Genomic DNA, 27,346 nt, shown 5'->3' with positions numbered 1-27,346 from the left:
GTGCAATGGCGCAGATCGACATTCAGCTATCTACTAGTCACCATCCCCAAACGGAAGGCCAAACCGAGAGAATCAATCAGACACTCGAGCAATATTTACGGTGCATGCTGCACCACGAACAAAGGAATTGGAAAGACCTACTTTGGATAGACTAATATGCATATAACAATTCTTTGCATTCAAGCACGGGACAAACGCCCTTCTATACCCTTCATGGCAGACATCCACATACCTCTGAACTAGACCTTCCAGCCAGCTGGGAAATGCCAGCGGTAAAGACTCTACATACAACCATTACTCAGGCTTTCAAAAGGGCAAAGGAACACCTTATTCATGCCAAAGAAAAACAAAAGAGATTCGCCGACCAACACTGGAAAAAGGCCCCTGATTATCAAGTAGGAGACAATGTTTGGTTAGCCGATAAATTCGTACCCATCAAGGGAACCCGGGCTTTCATCCCAGATTCTTAGGACCCTATACCATTAAGGCAATTATCAACCCAGCAGCCGTGAAACTGGATTTACCACCTAATCTACACATCCACCCAGTATTCCATGTGTCCCTCCTGGAAACCAATGCAACCCGGCACACGGATTGGGACACCAACTAAGCCCATACTTGTTGACGGAGAACCAGAATTCGAAGTCAAAGATATCTTGGACTTCAAATACTCTAGGACCAAGCTATATTATCTCTTCGATTTGAAAGGATTTGGACCACAAGATAGATCCTGGGATCTCAGTGAGAATATCCACGCACCACGTCTAATCAGGAAATTCCATCGGAACTTCCCAACCAAACCTGAGCCAGACAGAAGGAACACCATGCGAGGGGCCTTAGGGGGGAGTGCTGTCACGACCCTTGCCCAAAACCCCCTCTGGCAAACCCATTGGCCAGGCAGAGTCAGGACTCGGGCCTCTAGAGCCTGGCATCCTCTTCAAAAGCCCTCATGGGGCCAGTCTTGGCGCCTATGGCGCCAGGCTCGTACACCATGAACAACAATCTGCTTGGAAACTACTTTATTGTATTGTCAGCCAACATGGAGCCATCCACATAGCTTGGTTCCCTAAGAACCAAGCTATGCGGTCTAGTGTTTTGGGTGTGGCAGGCCTGGAACTACTTTCCCTGGTACTACTTTACCTGGGCTTTTTAACCACACCCTGACTGCAAAACATGCTTTGTGTTACTTTGCAGCTTGCACCGTGATGCTCACCGTGTCCAGCTATTCCCTCGAACCTCGGAGAAGCAGAACCTGCAAGGAGACAAAAGGAACATCATTAGCAGCAGCATCTTACCTGCAGTCTTCATCTTTAAACACTCGCAGCTACTGAGAACAGCTTCCTCGAATCTGCACGCCTCCCGGACAGAACGACCTGAAAGAGGAAGATGGAGGCAACATTAAAGAAAGCTGTAGAGACATTTACAAATTACGAACTGCTCAAAAGGCTTACCTGGCTGATCGCCTCTCGGCTGGCACCACTCCGGACATTCCACTCACGCTGAAGAACACCGCGACCTACAAGGAAGGAAAACACAGGTTAGCAAAGGCAAGACTTTGCAGCGCTGCGCATAGCGCTTACTTACCGCATCATAGCACTCTTAATGCGCCATCATTTACCAGCGGGGCTCAACCAAGCCAGTTCGCCGCGCTGAAGCTCCGCATACCTAAGGGAGAAAAAAGAGACATTTTAAACAAAGAAAGGCATGCATGATAGCAACAAAACTAAAGAACAGCAATAAGACCTACCTGAACAATATCAAACGGGCCGGCGTCAGTGAAGTAACTGGACCGCACTCGCCCATGAAAGACAACGCGCCCCTGCAAAGAAGGCAGGACGGAGAGAACGCCTAATCCTACCACAAGGTGAGGAGAGGGCGCCAGAGGGACTGAAAGCATACAGGGGTGGAGGGAGGATACTTACCCCAGTTGGTCAGTCTTGAACACAGTCCTCCTGTATTTTCAGGCAGAACCTTCCCCGCACACCACATCAGGGCAAAGCCGAGAAGCATACCAGCGAGTAACCCGGCTGGGTGGCGTCCCTGTGGATACCAGGTGAGCGTAAAGCAACCATCTTTAAAACACCCCTCAATGGTCTCCTAGAACTAGAAACTCCAGTGGGTAATCCCGATATGGGGTTAGAAGAGAATATATACCTTGCAACCTTCCCTGAAGAATCTGAAGATTGTGACTCTGTAAAAGAAATGACCTCTTCTCCCCATCAGTCAGAGGCAAGATTGGAAAGTGGTACAATCTTATGTCCCGTAACCACCATTGTAACATCCAGAAATCACATTAAGAAGGAATTAGACCAAAAGGGGAAAGAAATGCCATCCCTGTTAAGACCTATCCTAGAGAATAATACCATTATGAAACAGGAAGGTCCGGGGGCGCTGTTGAGCAGAACAAGCATGACTGCTTAGCTTTAGAGCTCCGTACCACAGCTGGAGTTTCTGCATTAAGGTGGCGGCTACAGATCCCAGATAACCACTAAACTGTGCTGGTGCTGGTGCAGATGGAAGGCCGGGGAGAGCCTGGCCGTAGTTACAGGTGCTGAGGGGCCCGCTCTACCGAGCCTCAGCTGTTCACGCCGGAAGGCCCCCCAACAGAAAGAGAGAGCGGCTGAAGGCCGCCGCGGCAGCACAGAGAAGGCACAAAAACACTGAGGATAAGTCCACGGGCCCAGCCGGAATGAAGCGACAACAAGGATCTTCCCCCCAGCCTGCTATGGTCTCCTGCGCCAACCTCGAGGGAGACGAGTGGCCTACCGCGAGAAAAGTCTGAGCTCCCGATGCGCCAGGGCTATGAGTGTGATCCTCCGTCCCCTGTGAACCTGACTGAACTGAGGATCTCCGCTGTTGAGTGAGGAGCCGAGATAACAGCGCCGCTGACCTCCGTCGGATGCCCTGCGCCGAGACCGTGGTGGTGCTCTCCGCATCGGGCGGGGGGAGCGTGGGGTGCCCTGACACAGAGCGTATTCATCCTGCTATTGAAGGAGAGGGCGGAGAATCTGCTCCCCTCCCTCCCCCCCATGTGAGGCTTCACCTCAGTTCGCACCACCACAGGACTCCCCAGATATATGGAGCCTGAGAAAAGAGGAGCAGCTCAGAGGTACACCGACCGGACCTCTGGCACTGCCTTGGAGCCACCTGGCGCCCAGCGAGTAGACAACTTAGGAGGTGAGGACCCTGCCCCCCCGCTCCCAGCGGCACACCCATACCTTATAAGCGAGCGACCACGGTGCCCGGGCTGCTTGCCGACAGTGCGCCGGCTCCCCATGCTGCCAGAACCTCCCCTGCGAGGTGCAGGAACACGTGCCCAGCCACTCTACATCCCCAACCTGGGCAGTTCACCCCACTATATTGGCCCTTCCACCCAGATGCTAGCCAGGCCACAACTCCCACCTCACGTGCCACCCCATTGAGGTAGGACCCAAGCAGGAGGAGTCTCCTTGTGCTAGACTTGCAGCAGATTCTGGCGAGGGGAGGGGGATGCTGCTGGTGCTGGCCAGGAACAATTAAAGCAAAACAATACTACATGGGTGTGGAGGAATTGCAGCACCTGTACTGGGAGACCCCTGCAAAAAGGTGCAAAACCTCCAAAACAGCACACATCAGCCCCAAGGCCACACTACACCCTGGCTACCCAATACAGCCTATATCCTGCAACGCATGGCTGTGAGGAAGAGACATAATCCTGTCATAAGTTTGGAGGTGAAGGGAGCACTTTATCCACCCACCATAGACACATGAGCGGTTTCTCCCCCACGTTAAAAGCAAGTAAATACACCCTGAAACCCAACCATATCTATCGAGCTACAGGTGTGTAGATCTCCACTATCGGAGCACCACGGTGTGTGACGCATCCCTTAAGGGTGCCAATGTCAGACCATATCACTGAGACAGTACTGGGTCAGCCCGGGGAGCCAGCGTAACCGCCTGTACACACGTGAAAATCACCCGTGCGCCTGTGTGGCACACAATATCCTCAACGAGGGCTGCGTTCGGAACTTTATCGCTGCTGCAACGGTCTGCTGAGATCCGGGTACCACACCCACCCAGCCACCCACGCCCATACCACGAAGCCCATGGCTGAGCTGCTTCTCTGATCTACCCCAAAACAACCAGATATGACCAAGGAATCCGGTGGAGAAGAAAAAGGCGGTGTCATGATGCCTACCTCCAAGGAGCCAGGTCCGACCCAGCAACCCCAGAGGCAGGCATCATTTCCCCCAGGGGAGTGCCAGCGGGCCCAAGCTGGGGCCCTTTGGACACAGTCCTGGCGCCTTAAGCGCCAGGCTTATGTTGGACCTCTGTCCTGGCGCCTTAGGCGCCAGGCTCATAAAGCTAGACATGTGTGCAAGTGTTTTAATGTGCACTTACCTGATGCAGACCATGCTGCCACATCCAGGCCCTCTTGAGGCCTGAATGGAACTACTTTACCTGTGGGACTACTTTCCACCCGGGTGTGGTTGGGGAAGGATACATACCTAATCGGAGGAAGGATACACACTTGGAACTTCTTCCAAAGCTATTTAAACCACACCCGATCAGCAACTCACGCTTCGCGTTGTTCTGCTCCTCGCAGCTGGTCGCTCACCGTGTCAGCTCCTGCATCTGGACCTCAGCCACGCCTGTCAGTATCCTGGGTCACCTGCAAAGGGAGACAAAAGACCTTACCTGCTAAATCAGCACCACAGAGACATCACACCGACGATCCTGAAAAGGAAGACATCATTTTAAAAGCATTTTGCTACGATCGCTGCAGCGCTGCATTTCACTCACCTTTCCTGGACGCCACCATCTTCAGCAGCGATCATCCGGATCCACAGCCACTTCCCAGAGCCTAGAGAGAAAAAGTCAAGAACAAGGTGAGAGAAGGAAGGGAATAGGAAAAGCTCAGTTTCCTTCTAAGTCTTACCTGTTGGGTCATTCCCATTTCATTTTGGGTCTTGCCGCTTCCAGGCATCCGGACCCCGGCCCCTATGGGGAAAAAAGACAAAGACATTGAATGAGCGAATGCAAAGACATTACCCGAGCGCTCATCCAGAAATTACCTGTCATTTACTGGAACTGCACATTTCACTTCGGGTCGGCGCCATATCTCCGAACCCCGGCCCCTAAGGGGAAAAAGACAATGAACATTATTATTAAGCTTGAACTTTTGAACTTGCAACAGAACTTTTACAGAGCCTTACCTGATTAGTCAAGCTTTCCTGAACTCCCATCAATCCTCAATCCAGTGAAGTAACTGGATTTCAACGCGCCCCTGCATCAGAAGCAGGATGGAGAGCTCATCCTTCCTGACCCTAAGGTGAGACTTCACGTGGAATCGTGGAAGGGTATCGTGGAAGAGAGTGGGAGGCTTGAGCATAACTCAGTCAGTAGGTAATACTCCCTTTTCACGCACAGGGGAATATTCCTGCAAGCCGGAGAAGCCAGAGTAGAGGGGCCCTTCCTGTCCATCTTCAGAGTCCTGCGCTTCACCATTGAAGAAGCATCAGCACTTGAAGCCAGACCTGCGCCTCCGTGGGAATCAGGTGAGCGTTACAGGCGGGTGCAATGGACAAGTTTGCAAGATCATCCCCTCGCAAGAATCCAGGCCAACACAGACAGCCACAGGGGGAACCACCAGCCTCACCCCCGGACCTCCCACAAATGCCGGACCTCTCAGGTGTAATGGAAGCGATGGCGAAGGGATTTGTGGCAGTACATGAAAAACTTGATGATGTCGCGGAAAGTGTGGCCTCAATCTAGGCCCAACTAGCCCATGAGGGAGCCCGGATAACGGAGGTGGACGGAAGAATCTGCACTAACAGAGACAAAATTCGTACATTGCTGGATACAGTATCTTCCCTCTCAAGAGACATGAAACAAGTCAAAAGCAAGTGCGATGACCTTGAATAGCGCTCCCGGAGAAATGACATCCGGATAGTAGGCGTTCCAGAAGATGCTTTAACAGGGAACATGGAACTGGCCGTTGAAAACCTCCTTAAGGACCTGATGGATCAACCTGTCCTCTCCCGATTCTTCGCTGTGGAGCGGGCGCACCATGCTCTCTCGCCCAGGTCGAAACCGGAGGACTTCCCGAGGCCTATAATAGCAAAAGTTTTGAATTACCGGGACAGAGACGCACTTGTTCGGCTGGCCCGAAAAAAGAAAAAGCTAAGACTGGGATCCCAAATCATCCGAATATTTCTGGACTTCTCCATCCCAGTACAGCTAGAGAGATGCCAATTCATTGGGGCCAAAAAGATGCTCCGGGAGAGGAATATACAATAGGCTATGCTATTTCTGGCACGGCTGAAACAACAGTTACTGGGCAATTGTTACTTTTTTACAGTGCCTAGCAAAGCCGTAAAGTTCATCGAGGCACAAATTCCTGTGGTCAATCCTGCGAGGACCCAGCAGAGTGAGATAGTGAAACCCACTAACATGTCTGCACTTAAGTTGTGATACTACGTCCTTTGCAAAGATATGCACAGATAGCAATCTATTATAAGTTTTAGCCACCCAGTCACTCGCTATGGTCAGAATGAGATAAAATCCTTTTTGTTGGAATAGCCGTGTGGCATCGGCGCTCGCATTTGCAGTTGCTTGTGTGATTTATGTTGATCCTGGCCCCTGGGCCCTGTTGGCACAAGGAGATGGTTGGGGAGGAATGGGAGGGGAGAATACACTGCTAGGTTGGGGGAGGCAGTGAGGGAGGGAGGCGGGTGAGAATGGGGATACAGGGTCTAAACATGACCCCAAAAGGTGTGAGTGCGCTGGTTGGGCTACATAAAAGGGAAGTTGGATGAAACTCAATAAAAACCTGTCAATTTGGTGCAGTGGTCTGTGGGACACAGATGGTAAAGTCAGAAATAGCAAAATTACATGCAGAGAAAGACATAAACTATTAAAAAGGGTATGGCATGACAGGTGACGATACTGACCTGGAACGTCTGAGGCCTGGGGAATTTCACCAAATCTCGCAAAATGATATCCTATGCTCACAGACAAAACGGCAGTATATTATTTTGAATGGATTGTGTCCTCCCACGTATTCCTCATCTTAGATATTCGTATCTTCCAGCTTTGCTGCTTCGGAAAAGAAATTTCACCATAGAGCGCTGTGCTCGAGTTTGCGGCGTCGATGTCCCTCGAGGGCTGACATTGAGCGTCAACGTCATCCATAGTATAAAGGGCTTGAGCCGCGCCGTTGGCTTCAGTTCCGTTTTTCCGATAGCTACTGCTTCGTGTCACGAAAACGGTGCTTCCGATTGTCTGGGAAATGTCTTCCTCGTCGAATCCTACCACGCCCAAAACTGGCTTTAAGAAATGTCAGAAGTGCGGGAAGAAGATGTCGATCACCGACCCACATCGAAATTGCCTTTGGTGTTTGGGCCCAGACCATCGGGTCGACGAGTGTGGTTCCTGTCAGGCTATGACCAACAAGGCTTGTAAGGAACGTAGAGGTAAACTGGCGGTGGAGGAGGAATCCTCAAATTCTTCTTCGAGAAAGGTAAAAGATTTGAGAGAATCGAGTGAAAAATCTTGGCATAGGTCGAGGAAATCGAGATCGAGAAGTTGTTCAAGGAAATCTTTCTCTTCTTCGTCTAAAAAATCGAAGAAAAGACCACACCGATCTCCTTCGTCCTCTTCCTCGTCGGCGGATGCAAGGGTCATCCCATAACCTTCAAAACATGATTGCCCCAAAAAATGGGAGGACTTTAGGGCTTCGATGTTGAAAAATTTCGAGAACGCGGCACAGACCCCCTCGCAAAAGGCGCGTGGAGACCATGCCCCATCTCACTACAAAAGTGACAGGGGGAGGTCAAAGACTGGATGTGGGAAATCCGACAAGTCGTCGAGGGTGTTGTCGGAAGAAATTTCCCCGATACCTCGTAAAGAAAGATCAGACCTACCGGTGCATAAATCTGACGTGTCGACTAACATGATGGCGCCGGGAATCCACCCGCCATCAAAGTCGAAAGCGCTCTCGAAGCTGACTTCGAAGATGTATTGAAGGCTCCTTCGACGTTGTCGAAGCTAGTGACGATGACGTCAACGCCTTCGACACCATTGTCGAAGCCATCTTTAATTCTGATGACAAAATCGACACCCTTGTAGAAGCCGAGGTCGATGCCTATTGAGTCAGCCAGAAAAATATACCAGCCACAACCTAGACGAGACGTTTTCAGGTCTATGTCGTCCATTTAAGAGGAGCATTCCTCTGAAGAGGACATTACTCCAGCTGGAGTGAAATTTGGGACTAGAGATGTCCCTGAAGAATTAATAGACCCTAGATCTAAGATGGCTGACCTGTATGAATGCCTACAAACAGCCAGTGGCCTGACTTCTTCTCCTCACGTAGATTTTGATAGACCTGACCCTGCAGACCATGGGTACAGACATTTGATGAATAGAGTCATTGAGTTTATTGGATGGAAATCTAGTTCCCCTAATTTGGATCAAGATGACATGGCAGACATCCTTAATGAAGGCCCTCAAAGGGACCATGTCCTCCCCTTTCAGAAAAGCATTACAAAAAAGGGTTATGGCCACATGGGAACCCCAGATTCTGGCTCAGCTGTAAATAAAAAATGTGTAGGGAAGTACAGGCCTTCCTCTTCTGACCCAGAATACCTAGCAAAACATCCCTCGCCTGAGAGCTTAGTGGTGCAGGCGGCCATATCTTCTAGGCATTCAGCATACCCCTCGATCCACCCGGATAGGGATGCCAAAAGGATTGATGCCTGGGCCCGGAAGGTTCTTTCTTCGGGCAGTATAGCCTTAAAATTGACGAATATGCATTACACCCTTCCAAGGTTCACTCACACCCTGTGTGATTTTATGACGGCAGCGTCTGAACACATTCCTGAAGGCGAGGAATGGGAAGGTTTCCTTGCAATCGTCAAAGATGGAAAGGAGGTTATGGGGAAATGCCTCCAATCAGGATTGGACACTGCTAAAAGCATAAGCAGGAAGTCGGGTTTTGTACCGGATGTGCAATCCAGATTACTCAATATGCCTTTTGATGGCTTGAGGTTGTTTGGCAGCAAGGCGGATGAAAGTTTAGAAAAGCGGCAGACCTCCAAAGCGACGGCTAAATCACTTAGCACCTCTATAAAACAGCCTCAATAACACTCCTTCTCAGGGTCAACTTCCTGGAGGAACCGTCCTTTTCGATTCTAGTCCTCATTTGGGAGAGGGAAAGGAAAGGCCAATCAAAAGGGACAACAAAGAAAATATCCTTGTGGTGGATGAGGAAAGTGTTAGATCAGCCCCAGCAGCCTCTGCAAAGCCACTCTGAGGCCTTAACCCACAAGACCCCGGTGGGAGGCAGGATCACTCGGTATCTGGTATCTGAACGAATGGCGGGGCATTACCTTGGATGCCTGGGCACTAGAAACAGTGGCACATGGTTACTGTCTTCCTTTTCAACAAAGGCCTCAGGATCATCCACTGGGAACCAGCTCTATCAAAATTCAAGACCCGCTCCTTGTGAAGGAGATTGTAACCCTGCTAGAGAAAGGTGCAATACAACATGTACCTGTAGCGGAGAGGAACAAGGGTTGGTACTCCCCTTGTTTTCTCATTCCCAAGAAGGACGGAGGATTGAGACCCATCTTGGACTTAAGAAATTTGAACTAATTCCTCAGGAAGGACAAGTTCAAGATGGTGACCCTTTCTCAGATCCTTCAGGCTCTCCAACTCCAAGACTGGTTGTTTTCATTGGACCTTCAGGATACTTACTTTCATGTGCCGATCCATCTCAAGCACAGAAAGAACCTGAGGTTTGCGGTTCTCATTATCAGTTTCGAGTTCTGTCATTTGGGCTGACCTCCGCACCGAGGATTTTCAACAAGCTGATGGCTATGATGGCAGCGAGTCTCAGGATAGGGGGGATTCATGTCTACCCTTACCTGGACGATTGGCTAATCAGCAGAAGTTCACCCGAACGAGCTCAGGAACATCTGACCATGACCTGCCACTTCTTGCACAGACTGGGCTTATCCCTCAATTACAAGAAGTCACAAATGATTCAACTCCAAAAGCTCCAATTCATCAGAGCAGTCCTGGATACCTCTTCGGGCAAAGCCTCACCTCACGAGAAGAGAGCTCACCACATTTTGCATATGGTAACAAAGTTCCAGAATGCCCAGCATCTGCCAGCCTTTGATTTTCTGAGGTTGCTCCGCCTCATGGCATCCTGTATTTTTCTGGTGCTAGAGGCCAGATTGAGAATGAGATCCCTTCAATGGGCCCTCAGGACTCAATGGTCCCAATTTTCGGGGGATATGTTAGATCTTCTGCACGTCCTGGCAAGAGTGGCTCAAGATCTTCTATGGTGGGCTTGCAAGGAAAATATCCTCAAGGGAGAATCTATTTGGCAACCATGGCCGGTGATAACCGTAGTGACGGACGCCTCAATTACGGGGTGAGTCGCTCATACCAACGATCTGACAATCAGCGGTGGTTGGTCTCCATCAGAGTCCAAACTACACATCAACCTTTTGGAGCTGAGGGCAATCAGACTAGCGCTGAAGGCCTTTCTGCCCTCTGTATGGGGAAAGAATGTCTGATAATGACGGAATCCAGACGTGGACCCCTTGCTCACTATTCTTAGAGAGGCACAGATCCACCCTACTGATGAGGTCCAACCAGACCGAAACACGTGTCTGGGGTTTCTGTTGGTACTCTTGTTCAGAGGAGAATTGCCTAGCATTTCGGTGCTGGACTGCCCCAAGGCAGAACAAAGACTGATATGTTTGGGATATTTCTTCTCTGTGAAAGATAGTGAGCCAAAGACTCTGGGTAAGTCTCTCGTAACCAGAACTAATGTCTGGCAGAGGGACTCCCAGGACCCCCCTTGTTAATTTGCATATTCAAGTAACTTTGGGTCTCACCCTAAGTTACTAGGGGAATCCAGACGTGGACCCCTTGCTCACTATTCTTAGAGAGGCAAAGATCCACCCTACTGATGAGGTCCAACCAGACCGAAACACGTGTCTGGGGTTTCTGTTGGTACTCTTGTTCAGAGGAGAATTGCCTAGCATTTCGGTGCTGGACTGCCTCAGGGCAGGACATAGACTGATATGTTTGGGATATTTCTTCTCTGTGAAAGATAGTGAGCTAAAGACTCTGGGTAAGTCTCTCGTAACCAGAACTAATGTCTGGCAGAGGGACTCCCAGGACCCCCCTTGTTAATTTGCATATTCAAGTAACTTTGGGTCTCATCCTAAGTTACTAGGGGAATCCAGACGTGGACCCATTGCTCACTATTCTTAGAGAGGCACAGATCCACCCTACTGATGAGGTCCAACCAGACCGAAACACGTGTCTGGGGTTTCTGTTGGTACTCTTGTTCAGAGGAGAATTGCCTAGCATTTCGGTGCTGGACTGCCCCAGGGCAGGACAAAGACTGATATGTTTGGGATATTTCTTCTCTGTGAAAGATAGTGAGCTAAAGACTCTGGGTAAGTCTCTCGTAACCAGAACTAATGTCTGGCAGAGGGACTACCAGGACCCCCCTTGTTAATTTGCATATTCAAGTAACTTTGGGTCTCACCCTAAGTTACTAGGGGAATACAGACGTGGACCCCTTGCTCACTATTCTTAGAGAGGCACAGATCCACCCTACTGATGAGGTCCAACCAGACCGAAACACGTGTCTGGGGTTTCTGTTGGTACTCTTGTTCAGAGGAGAATTGCCTAGCATTTCGGTGCTGGACTGCCCCAGGGCAGGACAAAGACTGATATGTTTGGGATATTTCTTCTCTGTGAAAGATAGTGAGCTAAAGACTCTGGGTAAGTCTCTCGTAACCAGAACTAATGTCTGGCAGAGGGACTCCCAGGACCCCCTTGTTAATTTTGATAATGACGGAAAACACAGTGGCCATGTACTACCTCAACAAAAGAGGAGGGCTAGGGTCACTACCACTGTGCAGAGAGGCAATGCAGCTCTGGTTCTAGGCAATGCAAGAAGGAATCTTTCTATCAGCGATTTACATAGCCAGAGAGCAGAACACGGCAGCGGACGCTCTGAGCAGGCAGAGCACAGTTTCTCACGAATAGGAACTAGCTCAGGAAGTCCTTTAAGAGATCTTCGCCCTTTGAGGAGCCCCTCAAGCGGATCTGTTTGTGACCATTGTCAACAGGATGTGTGAACTGTACTGCTCAAGGGAATTTCCTCTGAGAGGAGCTCTAGGGGACGTGTTCGTGGTAGGCTGGGAATTTCCACTCCTATACGCGTTTCCTGCAGTACCGGTGTCGTTGGAACAAGTTCAGTAACTGGCGCAGGGATAAGAATGTGGATCCATTGTTATGTAATACTCCTACAGTACTTTCTTTCCTTTTACACTTGGCCAATTTGGGGCTCCAAGTTGGTACAATAAAGGGATATTTAGCTAAGAAGTGTCTTACTTCAAAATGCCCATGGTTATTCAATTTCTGAAAGGGCTCAAAAATGTGTACCCTCCAACACCCTTTCAGGTTTCCATCTGGGATTTAAATTTAGTTCTGAAATTTCTCACATGTATCCCTTTCGAACCATTACATTCTTGCCCTTTAAGGCTCCTCACTTTGAAGACAATTCTGCTAGTGGCAATTATATCAGCCCGTAGGGTGAGTGAGCTGCAGGCGCTGGTGTGCAGTCAAAATATCGAATGAATAATGTTGAAAGTCATAATATAGAAAACAATAATGTCGAGAAAGTCACATTTTTTATTTTTTTATTTGTATATTTTTTTGGGGGTCTGAGAATTAAAAAAAAGGGTAAAACAAAAAAGAAATTAAAAAAGAGGGTTTGGGGGGAACCCCCCCACTTCGAATAAAAAACGTAATAAAAAAAAGTGACTTTTTTGTTTTCGACATTCTTTTTTCGAGATTATGACTTGCGACATTTTGACATTCGATTATATGACTATAAACCGCAGGCGCTCTCTTGTAAGCCTCCTCACACCATTTTCCATAGGAAAAAAGTTACTCTTAGGGTGAAACCACCTTTTTTACCAAAAATAGTCTGACTTCCAACTGTCACAGAAAATTACCTTACCTTCTTTTTATCCTCCTCCGCATGCAAGTAAGCAGGAAGAAAGGCTACACAGACTGGACCCAAAAAGGGTTCTCAGTTTATATCTCCAGATTGGCTAAATTTTGACAAAGTGACCAACTCTTTGTCTGATATACTGGACACAAATTAGGTTTAGCGGTAACAAAGCAAACGCTGTCCATATGGATAATCTTGGCAATTACTGAATGCTATAAATTGGCTGGTAAAGAGCCTCCAGATGTGTTAGGGGCCCATTCAACTAGGGGCATGGCGACTTCAATGGCTCTTCAGAGGGGTGTCTCAGTGCAAGATATTTGTGCAGCAGCCACCTGGTCGTCAATGCACACCTTCATGAAGCACTATTGCTTGGACTCAACATCACCTCAAGGTGGCCTTTTTGCAAAGGCTGTCCTTCACACGGTTCATGAATAATATTTCTGGTACTCCCTCCTCTATAAGATGAGGAATACGTGGGAGGACACAATCCATTCGAAGAACAAGTTACTTACCAATTGTAATGTTCTTTCGATTGGATTTTCCTCCCACATATTTCTCATCGACCCTCCCAGCTTACCCAACCATACAGTTTACGCTAGTTGCTCTCTAAATTCCTTAAGAGCTGGAGGTCAATGAATGCCTGATCACCTGATGCACTTTAACATATCGTAAAAACAGAACTGAAACCAACAGGCGTGGCTCGAGCCCTTTATACTATGGATGACGTCAACGCTCGACGGCTGCCCTCGAGGTACATCAATGCCATGACCTCGAGCACAGCACCCTCTAGTGAAAAAGAATTCTGAAGCAGCGAAGCTCGAAGATACGAATAACTAAGATGAGGAATACGTGGGAGGAACATCCAATCGTAAGAACGTTACAGTTGGTAAGTAACTTGTTCTTCTACAAGAAACCCATGCCAAAGAGGGTACATGTCGAAACAAAGCCCTTTCATGGCGGGAACCAGATACTTCACTTCATACGCCACCCAATCCAGAGGTGTCATGATCATTGTCCATAAATCCTTGAAATTTGTAGCGAAATGGACATCTGTGGATCTGGGGGGGCGGTACCTGGTGGTGCACTGCATACTGGAGGGCCTAAAAGCCATACTCAAAACACCTACTAACCCAATACCGACTCCCCCGAATTCTTTGACCAGTTAAACAAAATCCTAGCTGGGTATTACGGGTCACCTCAAATATGGGGAGGAGACATGAACCTAATTCTCGATCGCACACTTGATAGGTCCAACAAGGCCCCTCTCCAACAAACTAGAGCAGCCCGCCAGCTGCTATCCCTCATGCAGGCATATGAATTTAAGGATGCATGCTGGATCACAAACCCCCAATCCAGAGAATATACCTTCTACTCCTCAGTGCATGACATGGTGTCCCGGATAGACCTCTCTCTCATCTCTGGCTCACTAATGGGGAAGGTGCTGGATGTAGAAATTAGACCTTGTTGTGTAGAAATAGGTTGTACCTTGTCATTTTACATTACTGAGGGGTCTGTGGTATATAAGGTACTTGTGTATGAACAAAATGTGAACACAAGCTTCCTCCTGCTCCCGTTTCTCTTGTGACTATAATTAGTCAGATCCAAGCAAAACATATACCCCAGGAGTTGCTTACTGCTGCCACCCCAAACAGACCACTTTACATAAGACACAGCCCTGTTTCTTATCCAAAAGATATATTTTATTCAAAAAGATGTTTTGATAATTACTCTGGTTGCCTATACATAAACATATAAAAAACATATAACAAATCAATCTACATTATACACAATTGCATTCATTCTGGGTTAGTTCCTTTTTGGCCTACAATATTGTACGATGGAGTTTTTCATACCCTTACATCTTTTTTTATAGAGGTTCAAGTGGGTGTAAGAGCCTCTTTTTTGGAGCGGTGTCATAACACAGTGTACCAAAAAACAAAAGACGGAAACACATCAACTGTTATTGCCCGAGTCCAACTGGACTAGGATTATTTGTGATGGTAACACTTCACAGTTGTGTTTGTTGCATTTTCTGAGAGTTCTATAATGTCTCTGTGTTTCTTCACAGTCTTTTCTTTAGGTACCTAGCACCGTCCCCGCCCCACTGTTGATTATCGCCATCCTTTTCACTTAGAGTGAAACAATGGATACACAAAAGTGTTGTCGACGCACTGCGTTTCAGCCTTTAAGAGTGAGATAGTCCACATCCACGCAGTGGTCTTCCCTTTTGATAGAAAACAGGCCTTTGTCAGGACAGAGGAATTTGGAATAGATGTTTAATCTTCTAACCCCATATTTTCACAATCTGATTAGATGAACCAAACAAGGACAGGTAACCAATAGGAATGCATCAAGAACTACGCATGTTGGCTTCATCTCCTGGGTTAAACTCCTCTATGCATCCTCAGAAGCAACTGTGAGGGTGAACGGCATGTCTTCCAGACTGTTTCTATTGGGCCGCGTAACCAGGCAGGGCTGCCCTTCCCCCCCCCCTCCTATTCCTGTTAGCTATCGAGCCACTAGCAATTAAAGTTTGAGTGGATAAAAACTGGTCTGGATTCACCTGGCCGGGGGGAGGAGAGGATCGACTCTCACTATATGCTGACAACCTCCTTATATACCTTAGCAAACCTGTGAGCTCCTGCTCGATTGTGTCCCATACCCTTAGGGAATACCAAAACTTCGCCGGCCTGAAGGTGAACAACCAAAAAACCATATACTTCCCGATTCAGGGAGGGAATGCCGCGATCCCCGAGACCTGCCCCTACCACGTTTCCATTTGAGAGTTCACATATCTAAGCATACGCATCGGCCTAACTCTAGATAGGTTCCTCCAGCTTAACCTACAACCTGCACTAGACAGATTTACTAAGGACGTCTCCCCTTGGCAATCGCTCCCCTTTTCATTAATAGGCAGGGTAGCTCTGTTCAAGATGAAGACACTCCCGAGACTCCTATACGTCCTACATAATGCTCCACTCCCCATCCACCACGAAATCTTTACACTCATAGACAGGATTTTACACACACTTCTTTGGGAGGTGGGGGGGGTGGGAACAGCCCAGAATCACTCCTCTCACAACACTGCAACGCTCAGAATGGGAGGGAGGCATTGGACTGCTATGTGTGCGCACATACTATTTAGCGACACAGACTGGGGTGGTAAACGAATGGCTACATGGCGATGCCACACTAGCACATATCCGCATTGAGACAGCGGCTATGCACCCCATACCACCCCTCCAGACTCTATATGCCGACAACAGATGAATAGCGAAAATGCCAAGAATGTCACTTCATATCCGCCATACCTGGGGGGAAGCACACAAACATATTGGCTGGGGAGCAAAACCAACATTAGCCCATCCCCTATGGTACAACGCACATCTCCCAGAAATACAAAGAATGGGCTGTGTCAAGAGCTGGGAAAAGCGAGGGATAAGCACACTGGCACACGTGATCCAAGAGGGACGCCTACTAAAGTTCGAAACCCTGAATAACAAATTTGGCCTGACACCTATGGACCAGTTCAGGCATGCGCACCTTGCTCACGCCATACGCATCCAGTTCCCTGACACATCGACTATACCTCCTTGCTCCCCCCTGGAGACCAAAATTCTCCCTCAAAGTATCACCTCCAAAGTCACCTCCACGCTTTACCAGGCCCTTAACTCTTTTGGAAATAAGGAGCTCACTAAATTGAAAGAGAAGTGGGAAAGGGATCTGGGTGAGCTGGAACCGGAAGACTGGGTAGACGCATTGATGTCCCCTAGAGAGATAAGTATGGAGGCTAAACTGAGGCTGATACAACTCAAAATACTGCACCGCTCCTACTACCCTCATACAGCCCTTGCCAGATGGGGAGGAGATAGAGATGAGACCTGTCTCCGATGTAAACAAGGAATGGGCACCTTCTTCCATATGATCTGGGACTGTGTTGTGCTACAAGCCTTCTGGAACGAATGCATTAATAATATTTCCAACATAATAGGGTCACCAATTCCGAAGGACCCCAAAATGACACTCCTGGGAATTTATGAAAAATCGCTCTTAACGGTGGCATTGGGAGCAGGGAAACGGCTGATCGCCGCAACCTGGGGCTCGACAGAGTCAATATGTCTGAACCGGAGGATCAACGAGGTAAGCAGGTGCGCATTTATGGAGCACTGCATCTACAATGCGAGAGGCTGCCCCCGGAAATTTCACAAGATATGGGGTAAATGCTAGATGTGTACTGAGAGGTGTCTCTCTCCTGCCCCTCACCCTCTCCCTCCCTCTTCTCTCTCCACACATGGACACATGACACACTTGAACCTGCCACCCATTTCTATTATTCTGATATACCCAAAGCACCCCTATGACCCTGCTGCCTCTTATTGTCAGTACTGCCGTAACTTTCAGTTGAATGCCTATGTTTATCATGTTTCTGTTGTATGAACCCAAATAAACAGAGTTATAAAACATTTTAAAAAAAATAACTACGCATGTTGTATAGATGCCTCAACACGAGTGAGTAAATAAGCCTCTGTGTATGATGTGGAGCCAAGGAGCTTCTCATCTAAACTATCCAGTACTGGATCAGTAAGGTGTCTCTGCTTCAACAGTTAACTGCGTGACTGGGTCAAGTGCTTCACTGGATTTTTCTTGGTGGGACACAGGTGGTTAGGTTGACACACCGACACTTGGAGCGATGCTGCATCTGCAAGTACTAATACGGATGTCAGGATTTTTCATGGTGCCATTGCTGCTGGGGACTTTGCTGTCCAAGATGGGAAGATTGAGCAAATTGTGTTCCAGAAACCAAATAACAATCAACTATACAAAATGTGCTTTGCAACGGAGGAACCACGCCCGCCACGCCTCGCCTTCCCGACCGTGCAAAAAAAAATAATGATCCCTCGCACCTTATCCGACCATTCCCCAATCTTACTAACCATGAAACAGAGATAGCCAGCCTGGATGCACCTGGAGGTTCAAGGCTGCTGCACTGCGCGATATATTATTCCGTGCAGATATCATAGCTGACATTGACACCTTTTTCGCTACCAATGCTCCAGACACCACAACTCACAGCGTCAGATGGCAGGCCTTTAAAGTGTACGTCAGGGGCATGGCGATATCAAGGGAAGCGGGGGTGCTTAAGTGCATTAGAAGGTACCTCGAGAAATCCGAGACTACACTTTACCTTGAACAAGAACATGCTTGTACCTCTGACCCTGCGGTGCTAGCACAAATCTGCTCAGAGCTAGAAAGGTTTGACGCCCACGCCACAAGAGAAACTCAGTACTTCACTCGGCCAATAGCGGCCAGGAATTATGGGAAGGGTGACAGACCGGGTAGAACACTGGCGAGAGTGGTCCAATCCGAACAGCGAAGAAACCAGGTGGACTGTATCTTAGAAACGCAAGGGAACACTAAGTGGTCTGACACTGACGTGGTAGGGGTATTCCGAGATTTTTATAAAACACTTTATACAGCAGCACAGCCAAAAGAAGAACCCCCCCATACAGGCTCTATTGCAAACCACCCCACTATCCCGCCTTAGTGCCGAAGCCAGAGAGGAATTGGAACTCCCGATTACCTTGGAGGAGACAGTGGCAGTCATCTCTGCCTTGCCCAAAAGTAAGGCCCCAGGCCCGGACGGCCTGATGGCTGAGTTCTACCAAGAATATACATCTAGGCTGGCCCCTATCTTATTACAGGCGTGGGAGGAATCCCTCTGTTTCCACATTCTCCTGGAATCCCTGAGAGAGGCTATAATTACTGTACTGCTAAAACCTGACAAACCCAGCAATGAACGGGGCTTGTACAGACCCCTGTCCCTCATTAATTGTGACACTAAAATATACGTGAAAGTCTTGGCCAACAGATTTCTTCCGCTGATGCGACACCTGGCCCACCCCGACCAGGCCGGATTTATCCCCAGGAGGTCCACTGAACTCAAAATTAGACAGTTGTTCAATATAATGGCCAGAATAGACCCCGGGTCATAGGCGTTGGGTGTAACTATAGATGCCCAAAGAGCCTTCGAATTGGTCGCCTGGGATTTCCTATTCGTAACCCTGGAAAGGATGGGGTTTGGTCCCAATATGTTACGGTACATTAAACTGTTGTACACACAACCACTCGCCATGGTCCTCGTGAACTTGCGTACGTCCACAACATTCCAGCTTGCAAGGGGAACCCGACAGGGATGCCCCTTCTCCCCCATTCTAATGGCGGAGTATATTAGGAAATACCACTGCCAACGCCAAATCCGATTAACCGCCCCCCACTCCCCGAGATCATATCTCTTTACGTGGACGATGTGATGTTATACGTCAGAGACCCCCTAGTCAATGTGGTTCCTATCCTCCAAGACCTCAAACGTACGGTTTGGCGAATTCTCAGGCTTCACCATCAACTTCTCAAAATCGGAAATATTCCTGCTCAGGAATGCCGGGAAGCTGCATTCCTACGTTGGTCCTTAGACTGCATTAAATACCTAGGGGTGGTAGTATCGAGATCCTGGCCTTCCTTATTACAAGACAACTATGATACACTCAGATGATACACCGAAGCTAAAACAAACAAATGGAAAGCCCTCCCACTATCCGCGGCCGCCAAGTTATCACTTACTAAGATGACACTACTCCCCAAGATGCTTTACACATTTACTAATGTCCCAGTGTGGCCAGGTACACCCTATTTTACCAGAATACACGGGCTACTTGCGCAGTTCCTATAGCACTCCATTGCAATCCATAAGAAGTGGGCAGAGATGACATATCCATATGATAAAGGGGGATTCATCGCTCCAAACTTAGAAATGTACTGGACAGCTGCCCAAGCAGTTTGCCCCGTTCTGGTTCCCCATGACATTGCCCCCTCCACATGTTAAGATGGAGTCGCTAGTTGTTAGGGAGAATTCTCAGAAATGTGCTAATTCCCTCCACCTTAGAGAACCCCACCAACTTTTCTGGATTTTGAGGACTTGATTTTTTTAACCTGGAGAGAGTGAGACCCTTTTTTCCCACTTTCTCGTGTATTTTTATTTGATTTTTGAACACTGTGTTCCTTTTGGTTATGGAGTCTGACAAACTCCATAGGCATCCTCTTTTACATTGTGTCACACAGCACCTTCAGTGAAGTGACACAGGGAAGTCTCTCAGATTTTCCCAAAGGTTTGCATACCTTCTCTTGGTTAAACTACGGTTTCCAAGAGCGGTAAAGTGAAATTGACTTTACTTACATTTGTAACTTTCTAGACCCAGCACACACTATCTTACATTAGGGTGGTGGAGGGGTTACCTAGTATCCCCTTTGTCTAGCTTCTCATGTAACATTTTTTATGTTACCCTTTCATCACTGAATGGCTGGTGGCAGTGGTTTTGTTTTAACTACTGTGGTGTGCTTGTACCGCGGGCCTGCATTCGCAGCTGCAGTAAAGCACCCAAGGGTGCCATTTTTGTCAAAACGGCCACGGTCTTCTTTTTACGCCATTTCTTTGTGGAAAGGTCCTTCTTGAGATTTACTCTGTGCGCCAACCAGGTTTGGTCCCATTGTTCGCTTTGCCTTTGGCGGGATTCACGAGTGAAGCCTGCCTCTGGCTCCAGAGTGTCTGGGGTAGGCAGGAAGTGAGGGAGGTGCCCGAAACTCCCTGTGCTTAGTCTCCTAGGAGACCCAAATGTGCTCTGTGGTGAGTGGCCGGCTGACTGTCCAGCAAGGACAGCCACCCTGCTGGCTGACTGACAGCTAGCCTGGAATGAATGGGAGAGAACTGAATAACAGGTGAGGCTTTTGGCTTTGAAGGCAGTCGACCACAGGACGAAGGAACCGAAGAAGAACTTGAAGAGGATGTCTGCTGCAACTCCTGGACTGTTGGTTTGCCCGGTGAAGCCCAGCTGATGTGCTGAAACTCCAAATTTGTATCGACAGAGAAGCCCCTGCAAGGACGACTTCTCCCCTTGAGTTGGTGGGACCAGTCAACTCCAAAGTAAGCCACCTGGACATCCATCTCGGAGCTGTTGAATTTCCAGAGAGTTGCTTCTGGAAACCGTATAGCCAAGGAGAGGAACGCCAGATTGTGTGCATTGCTTTTGAGCTGGCCTAGAGCTCCCCGAAGATCCTCTGGACTCCCAGGAAGCAGGAATGACCGAGCCTGAGCCCCCTCAACAGAGTGCGGGACCCCAGAAGCAAGGAAAGTCCATCTCGACAGCCAGGAACCATGGTGTTGCTATTTGCGGTAGACGCGAGGAGCTGAAACACTGAACAGCCACTGAAAGTTAAGTTTGCCGGTTGTGAGTTTTGACCGTCTCAGTGCAGTGCAGGAGTCTGCTGACGTCCTCCCTCTTGTCCCCATGACTTAGGCCCAGGAACAGTGAGATCTGCAGAGCTGCACAGGAACAGGAGTCATCTACTGCATTTTTCTTCATTTTTAAAGGTACTGTACACAGTCTAAGAGAACTTACCTCTTGCTGTAGAGTTGCTTGCATCTTCTACTACTCACAAGTCTAACCAGTTTGTAGCCCTACATTTGATTCTTCTTTTCTTCAATGACTTCTAAAACATTGTACAAAGGCTTTTCCATGTACCTACCAGAAGTGCTTCATCCTATATAAGACATTTTGCTCATTGACTTTGGCCTAGCCTATTCTACTGAATGACTCTTCTTGGCGGGGGGGGGTGGGGAGGGGGTCCAAAAGTATATGCCTGCTTAAGAATATTTGTGGTCTCTTGTATGTTCCAACTAACCTTGTCCTTTGACTTATTGCTATATGATTCTAAATGCACCAGTGATATATTAATGTCACCAGCACCCTAGCAATTGAAGTCACCTGAGGGTGTAGGTAGTGTCTGTGGGCCATCCCAAAAGGGTGTGTACTGATTTAGAGATATTGGGCCTCATTACGAGTCCGGCGGTAACCGAGGCGGTAAAACCGCCTGGTTACCGCCGGACTCATATTACCATTCCACCTCTGTGATTCCCGGAATTACCGGGGCATTACAACCCCGGTTTTCCAGGAATCACGGAGGCGGAATGGTGTTAATCCCCATTCCCATTGAGTCCTATGGGACTCAATGGGAATGGGGATCATGGAAACACCGGCAGCATCTCGTAATGCTGCTGGTGTTTCGGTGTCCGCCTGCAGGCGGGCGGTGTTAAACCCGCCAGGTCAAACCTGGCGGGAACATCACCTCCCGCCTGCAGGAGTCGGGACCAGGCAGTCCGGAAACAACGGTGGCGGCGGGTTTACCGCCACCGTTATTTCCGGACCGCCTGATTTGTAATGAGGCCCATTAAGAGTGTATATTTCATGACGTGTATTTGAGTGTTACTATTATATTGCTCCCTTCTGCAGAAGGCTTATTCTGACTAATAAATCAATTAATAATTGTTTATTCAAGAAACCTTGAGTGTAAGAGTTTATTTGAATACTTGTAACTGTAAACTCTGTGTCACTCCACTACGGCTCACATTGACCCCTCTTGAGATAAGCCTGGCTGCTCAACATGCTACCAAAACTGTGTAGTACAAGCTTATACCAAAGGTTGGGTTTCCTATACCTGCAGTCAGAGTTGTTTGTAGTGTTCCCAGAGGGTACTGCATACAAACTTTGCCTAACACTAGCCGCAGCCGAATCTGATTTTAAAATGCTAATACTAGATCAACGATACAGAGATGACTGCCCATTCGATCCGGTTGCTTCGACGCTACGTGCATGGCGTACAATGTTGGCCCTTACAGGGACTGACCGGCCCTACTACCGGTCGCTTCCCCTGTGGAAATTCCCCGAGCTAAACCCAACATGGGACATGGTGATTCAGTCTAGATGGGAAAACATGGGCTATAGAGCACTAGCTGACATATTTTCCCTGAGCGAAAATGCATGAAGGGTTACAGTAGCGACCAAGCTAGGGAGAAGGGACACAAAGGGGGGGGGGGGGCAGGACGGTATGCAGTGATTATCATGAATAGCAAAATAACTAATGCCATTATAACGAACCTAAAATAACGAATTCCAAAATATTGAATTCGGAAAAAACAAGAAAAAGGGTTGGGAGGGGGATAGTGGTTTTGGGGGTGGGGAAAAGTATCAAGAAGAAAATAATTGGGGGATTTTGGGGCAGAACCCCCCAAAAACAACAATAAATGAATTTGTTATTTGGGAATTCGTTATTATGGTATTCATTATTTTGGATTTGTTATAATTACATGTAACCGACAGGACAGACAAACTAACTAGTCCAGATACCTTTAGGACATGCATGCGTACAGGCGGAGGTGCAAGGAAGGGGACCTTGGTGGAACAAATGAGTCCAGTCCAGCAGTGCCCTGGGTTAAGTGCAGAGAGGTTGCCCCACTCATGGAGCATGATCTGAAAGTGCAGTAATGCAGAACATAGGGCAGTGGTCTGGAGGTAAGTGCAAAAGACTGGCGGGGGAGCCTGGGACCTGTAAGGCTCTGGAGATGAACCAGGTAGCCAGTCAGCAAAACTGAACAGAGTTAGGGAGGAGAAGGATGGAGAGAAAAACAACTGAGGTTAGCAGGGGAGAGGCAGAGAGAAGGAGGAAGAGAAGAGGGAGGTCTTGGGGAGTTTATGGAACTTACGGTGTTCTGGCTCAATACGGAGAGAGGCAGTGAGGCTGTTCCAGAGGGAGTCACCTGCAGAGGATAGAGATCTACCCCCAAATCTCTGTTTGTGAAAGTGGCTCACAAGCAGAGAGTTGGAGGAGGATGAGTGGAGGACTCTATAGGGAGAGTATTTAGGAAGAGAGTGTTGTAGATAGTGCAGGCCCCAGCCCCAGAAAGCCTTGTGGATTATGCAGAGGGTCTTGTACTTTATCCTTGCAGCCATGGGGAGCCAGTGGAGGGATGTCAGCGCTGGAGAGATGCGGTCCCTGGGCTTGAGGCCAAGGATAAGTCTTGCGGTTCTGTTCTGGATGAGTTGTAGAGGACAGAGAGTAGAGGTAGGAAGATTGAGAAAGAGACGGTTGCAATAATCCAGCCTAGAGAGAACCTGGGGGTTGTGAGGAAGTGAGTCTCTGGGGGAAAGTGAGAAAAGGCAGAATGCCTCTCGGGAGGTGCAGTTGGTAGTGGGACTTTTTGGAGGTGCCTGAGATGTGAGAGGAGAACGAGATATGACCCCTAGATTTTTTTTTCCTCATTGATAGGTTCAGGCAAAGATTGTTAGCAGCAATCCAAGACTGACCTGCAGATAGACAGTCGGGAATGAAGAAGGAGGAGGAGGAGGCCAAGGGTAGCCTGAAAGAGAGCTGCGTGTCATCCACATAACACGGAACGTTAGAGGTAAAGGTAGAGATCCTGTGGGCCAAGGGGGCCATGTATATATTGAAAAACCAGGGGAAGAGGTTAGATCCCTGGGGGACACCACAAGTAGAGAGAGTAATAGAGGAGAGAAAGGACCTAAGTTCCACCTTGGAGGGCCGGTCAGAGAGAAAGGAGGTGAGCCACGCCAGGGCCTGATCTGTGATGCCCAGGGTATCATGGAGATGGGTGATCAGGATGTTGTGGTTTACCATATCGAAAGCAGAAGCGAGGTCGAGAAGAATGAGGACAGAGGGAGGGCTAGAGCAGGACTTCACGGGTGTTCAGAAGAGTGTTTTTCGTGCCTCTGGATGCTCTAAAGCCAGACTGATGGTCACAGAGACAACCAACAGATTCAGTTTGTAGGGTAAGTTGAGTGATAGCGAAACAAAAGAAAGCCAGACTGTGTTTACTTTACTTTATCAACCAGCATCAGTCATCAATACAAGCAAAGCCTGCTGTGTGCATCCCTGTGTACAATAAGTGTCACACTGACATGAACGCTCCATGCATTGTGAAAGAGTCCCTTTGAATAATAACCCTGCACAAGCGATTGGCTCTCAGTTGCTGTTCCTGGCCATCTCTCAACCTGCCATCATCCGCTGCGAGCATGTGTGCAGCGGACACACAACTGCATCCGAGAGCCTTCACAAGGCAGCCAGCCTGCCCGGATACAGTGTACCAGCGACATGCTAGTGCTCTTGCAGTTTAATGTGAATAAAGTGCATTGGAATAAATACACAGCAGAAGACGACGAGCAATGTGTTAGGTGAGGGTAATGTAATGGGTTGCAGCAATCAGTAACAAAATGGTGACGGTTGGTTGAGAACAGTTAGGACCCGGAAAGATCTGGTGGGGGGCGCCAATCTGACAGTTTGCCTAGGGTGGCAAAATTCCTTGCACATGCCCTGAAAAATGACACAAATTGTCACCGTAACCGTTGTGCAGCCAAAACTCACAAGTAATTAAAATGTCTGCAGAATTCCTCCAATCAGATAAGTAGAAAGTGGTGCGAGTCATGCAAACACTCTGGTTGGGAGGGCCAGCAAGCCTGTTTTCTCACCCAGGAGTGAGGTGTATTTGCTTAAGTAAATACACTGCTTTTCCAGGTGAGAAATGTGACAGGTTCTAGCTGTCTGAGCCCCAAGCTGGGCGTAACAGCAGAGTGATGCCTGCTCCGTCAAAGTGGGGGCGTGGGGGCTTTAGCCCTCCCACGCCAATCCCTGGCGCCACTCCTGATTGCAAGCCAGGAGCAGGGAGGGTCCTGAGCATGGGCCATGCACTCTGGCTTTCCTGTTGCACTGACAGCAAGCCATTCCGTTACAGGGACCGACGTCACATGCCTATAAAGAGCCCTGTCATTGATGTTGGACTACACATACTAGAGATGCTACAGTGTGTTTTATCCACTTCCACCGAAAGGTATATTTGTTGATTGTGTTTCAGAACGCATCAGCTGGTAAAGTCCCATGTGATTTGCCATTGTGTAATGGTGGATTTCTTGTCTGTGGGTTGGCAACAAAAACGAAACAAATGCAGTGTGTATTTATCAATGTCTTCATGAATGTCTCGTTTGCTCATTACTAATTTCCTTGCCCTGTTATTTGTTTGTCTTCCAGCCATCCCCGTGGAAGGTGCCAAACAGAACCCGCACGTGGCGTTGGTGCTAACGCCTTATGGAGGCCATATTGGCTTTCTGGAGGGGATCTGGCCAAGACAGTGCACTTACATGGACCGACTCTTCAGGCAGTTTGTTCAGGCTGTGGTCGAGCACGGAGACGCGATCGCTAGTCTCTAACGCGTTGAAGCGCAGCTTTCGTAGATCATCGTGATGGACACATAGCCCAATTCCATTCCAGACATCTCTGCTAACTGCACAATCATTACCTGTAGAAATATTGAACATAAGCCAGCAGATTAGAAACAGAATTTGAAAACGTGCAAAGAAGCACTTTTGGACTAAACCTTTGTAGCAAGAAATGTAGTACAGTACTAGACCGCTACGTTTGTATTTTATTTTTTAATACGCTACCAACAATGACCTTAAACGAAATAGCACTCACCGTTTATGAAATGGCACTTAATCATAACCATGCACATATGGAATAATATTCCTCAGGGGTTTCATTTATGCAGGATATATACATTTTATTTTTCTGTAGAAAACCAAATGATTTGTAACTGCAAATGTGAGTGGTAAACCTTTTCAGGCCTCATGGGCGCACAGATGTACTACTCATGTAGTTTGAATGCACGTTGGCCAATTTAGAAAGGCCCTGATAGTTTGTTTTTAGCTCGATAAGCATAATGAAACAGGAATGCAAAGGTGCACTAATTCTTTCATGTAATCTCTAGCTTCAAGTATGGATTGCAAAAGCATTAGAATTTTTTATGCATATTCTGTGGATACCCTTGAGGAGTTTCGGATTGAGGCTGACTTTTATTTTGTGAGGCCAATGCCATGTTTGTCTTAGTAATTTGACGGCATCTTTGGTTGGTTTATAATATTTATTAAAAAAAAGATATCTTTTAAAAAGACACAAATAAAAACAATGTAAGTTTAAAACCATTCAGTGCCTTCTTCGTGGGTCTTTGTGTACTGTGATGAAGCACCAAAAGGAAAGCCAGTCATCCAGCTGCTATGATCCACGCGACACAGATTTTACTCTCTGACGTCAGCGCGGTTTTTTAAATCTTGCCAAAATATTGTAATCCACAAGAAAGCGCACCATTTTTTTGTGTATGCAATGTGTGTAAGAAATGGAGAATCTAGTAATCTAGAGAATTGTAATTTGCAGGAAAGGGATTAAGATACTCGTATTCAAAGTCTTCCCTTTTCTTTTTCTTTTTGATTTCTGCCTCTGTTTTTATTGCATCTTTTTGGCCTTTGTTCTCTGCCTGTTGTCATGTCTTGTCTGTTTTTTTTCTGTTGCGCCCTTAAGACTCCGACTCCCATGGAGCGCAGTATAAATGAATAAAGTAAAGAATCTCAGTGAAAACAACCAGGC

The 27,346-nt window shown here is 47.9% G+C and overlaps 1 protein-coding gene across 1 annotated transcript in view; it reads left to right on the top strand.

Annotated features, from left to right (window-relative positions):
- Positions 1-26,907, top strand: part of ABHD3 (abhydrolase domain containing 3, phospholipase) — a 582,671-nt gene extending 555,764 nt beyond the window's left edge. Inside the window, exon 9 of the mRNA XM_069620889.1 lies at positions 25,958-26,907. Within this exon, the coding sequence (XP_069476990.1) occupies positions 25,958-26,136 (179 nt within the window). The 3' untranslated portion in view covers positions 26,137-26,907. The remainder of the gene's footprint in view (positions 1-25,957) is intronic.
- The last annotated feature ends 439 nt before the right edge of the window (positions 26,908-27,346 follow it).

This window comes from Ambystoma mexicanum, chromosome 5q (genome assembly GCF_040938575.1).
Source record: "Ambystoma mexicanum isolate Mex_15411 chromosome 5q, UKY_AmexF1_1, whole genome shotgun sequence".
In the NCBI taxonomy this organism is placed as follows: Eukaryota; Metazoa; Chordata; class Amphibia; order Caudata; family Ambystomatidae; genus Ambystoma; species Ambystoma mexicanum.
This window is presented reverse-complemented; position numbering and strand designations above follow the sequence as displayed.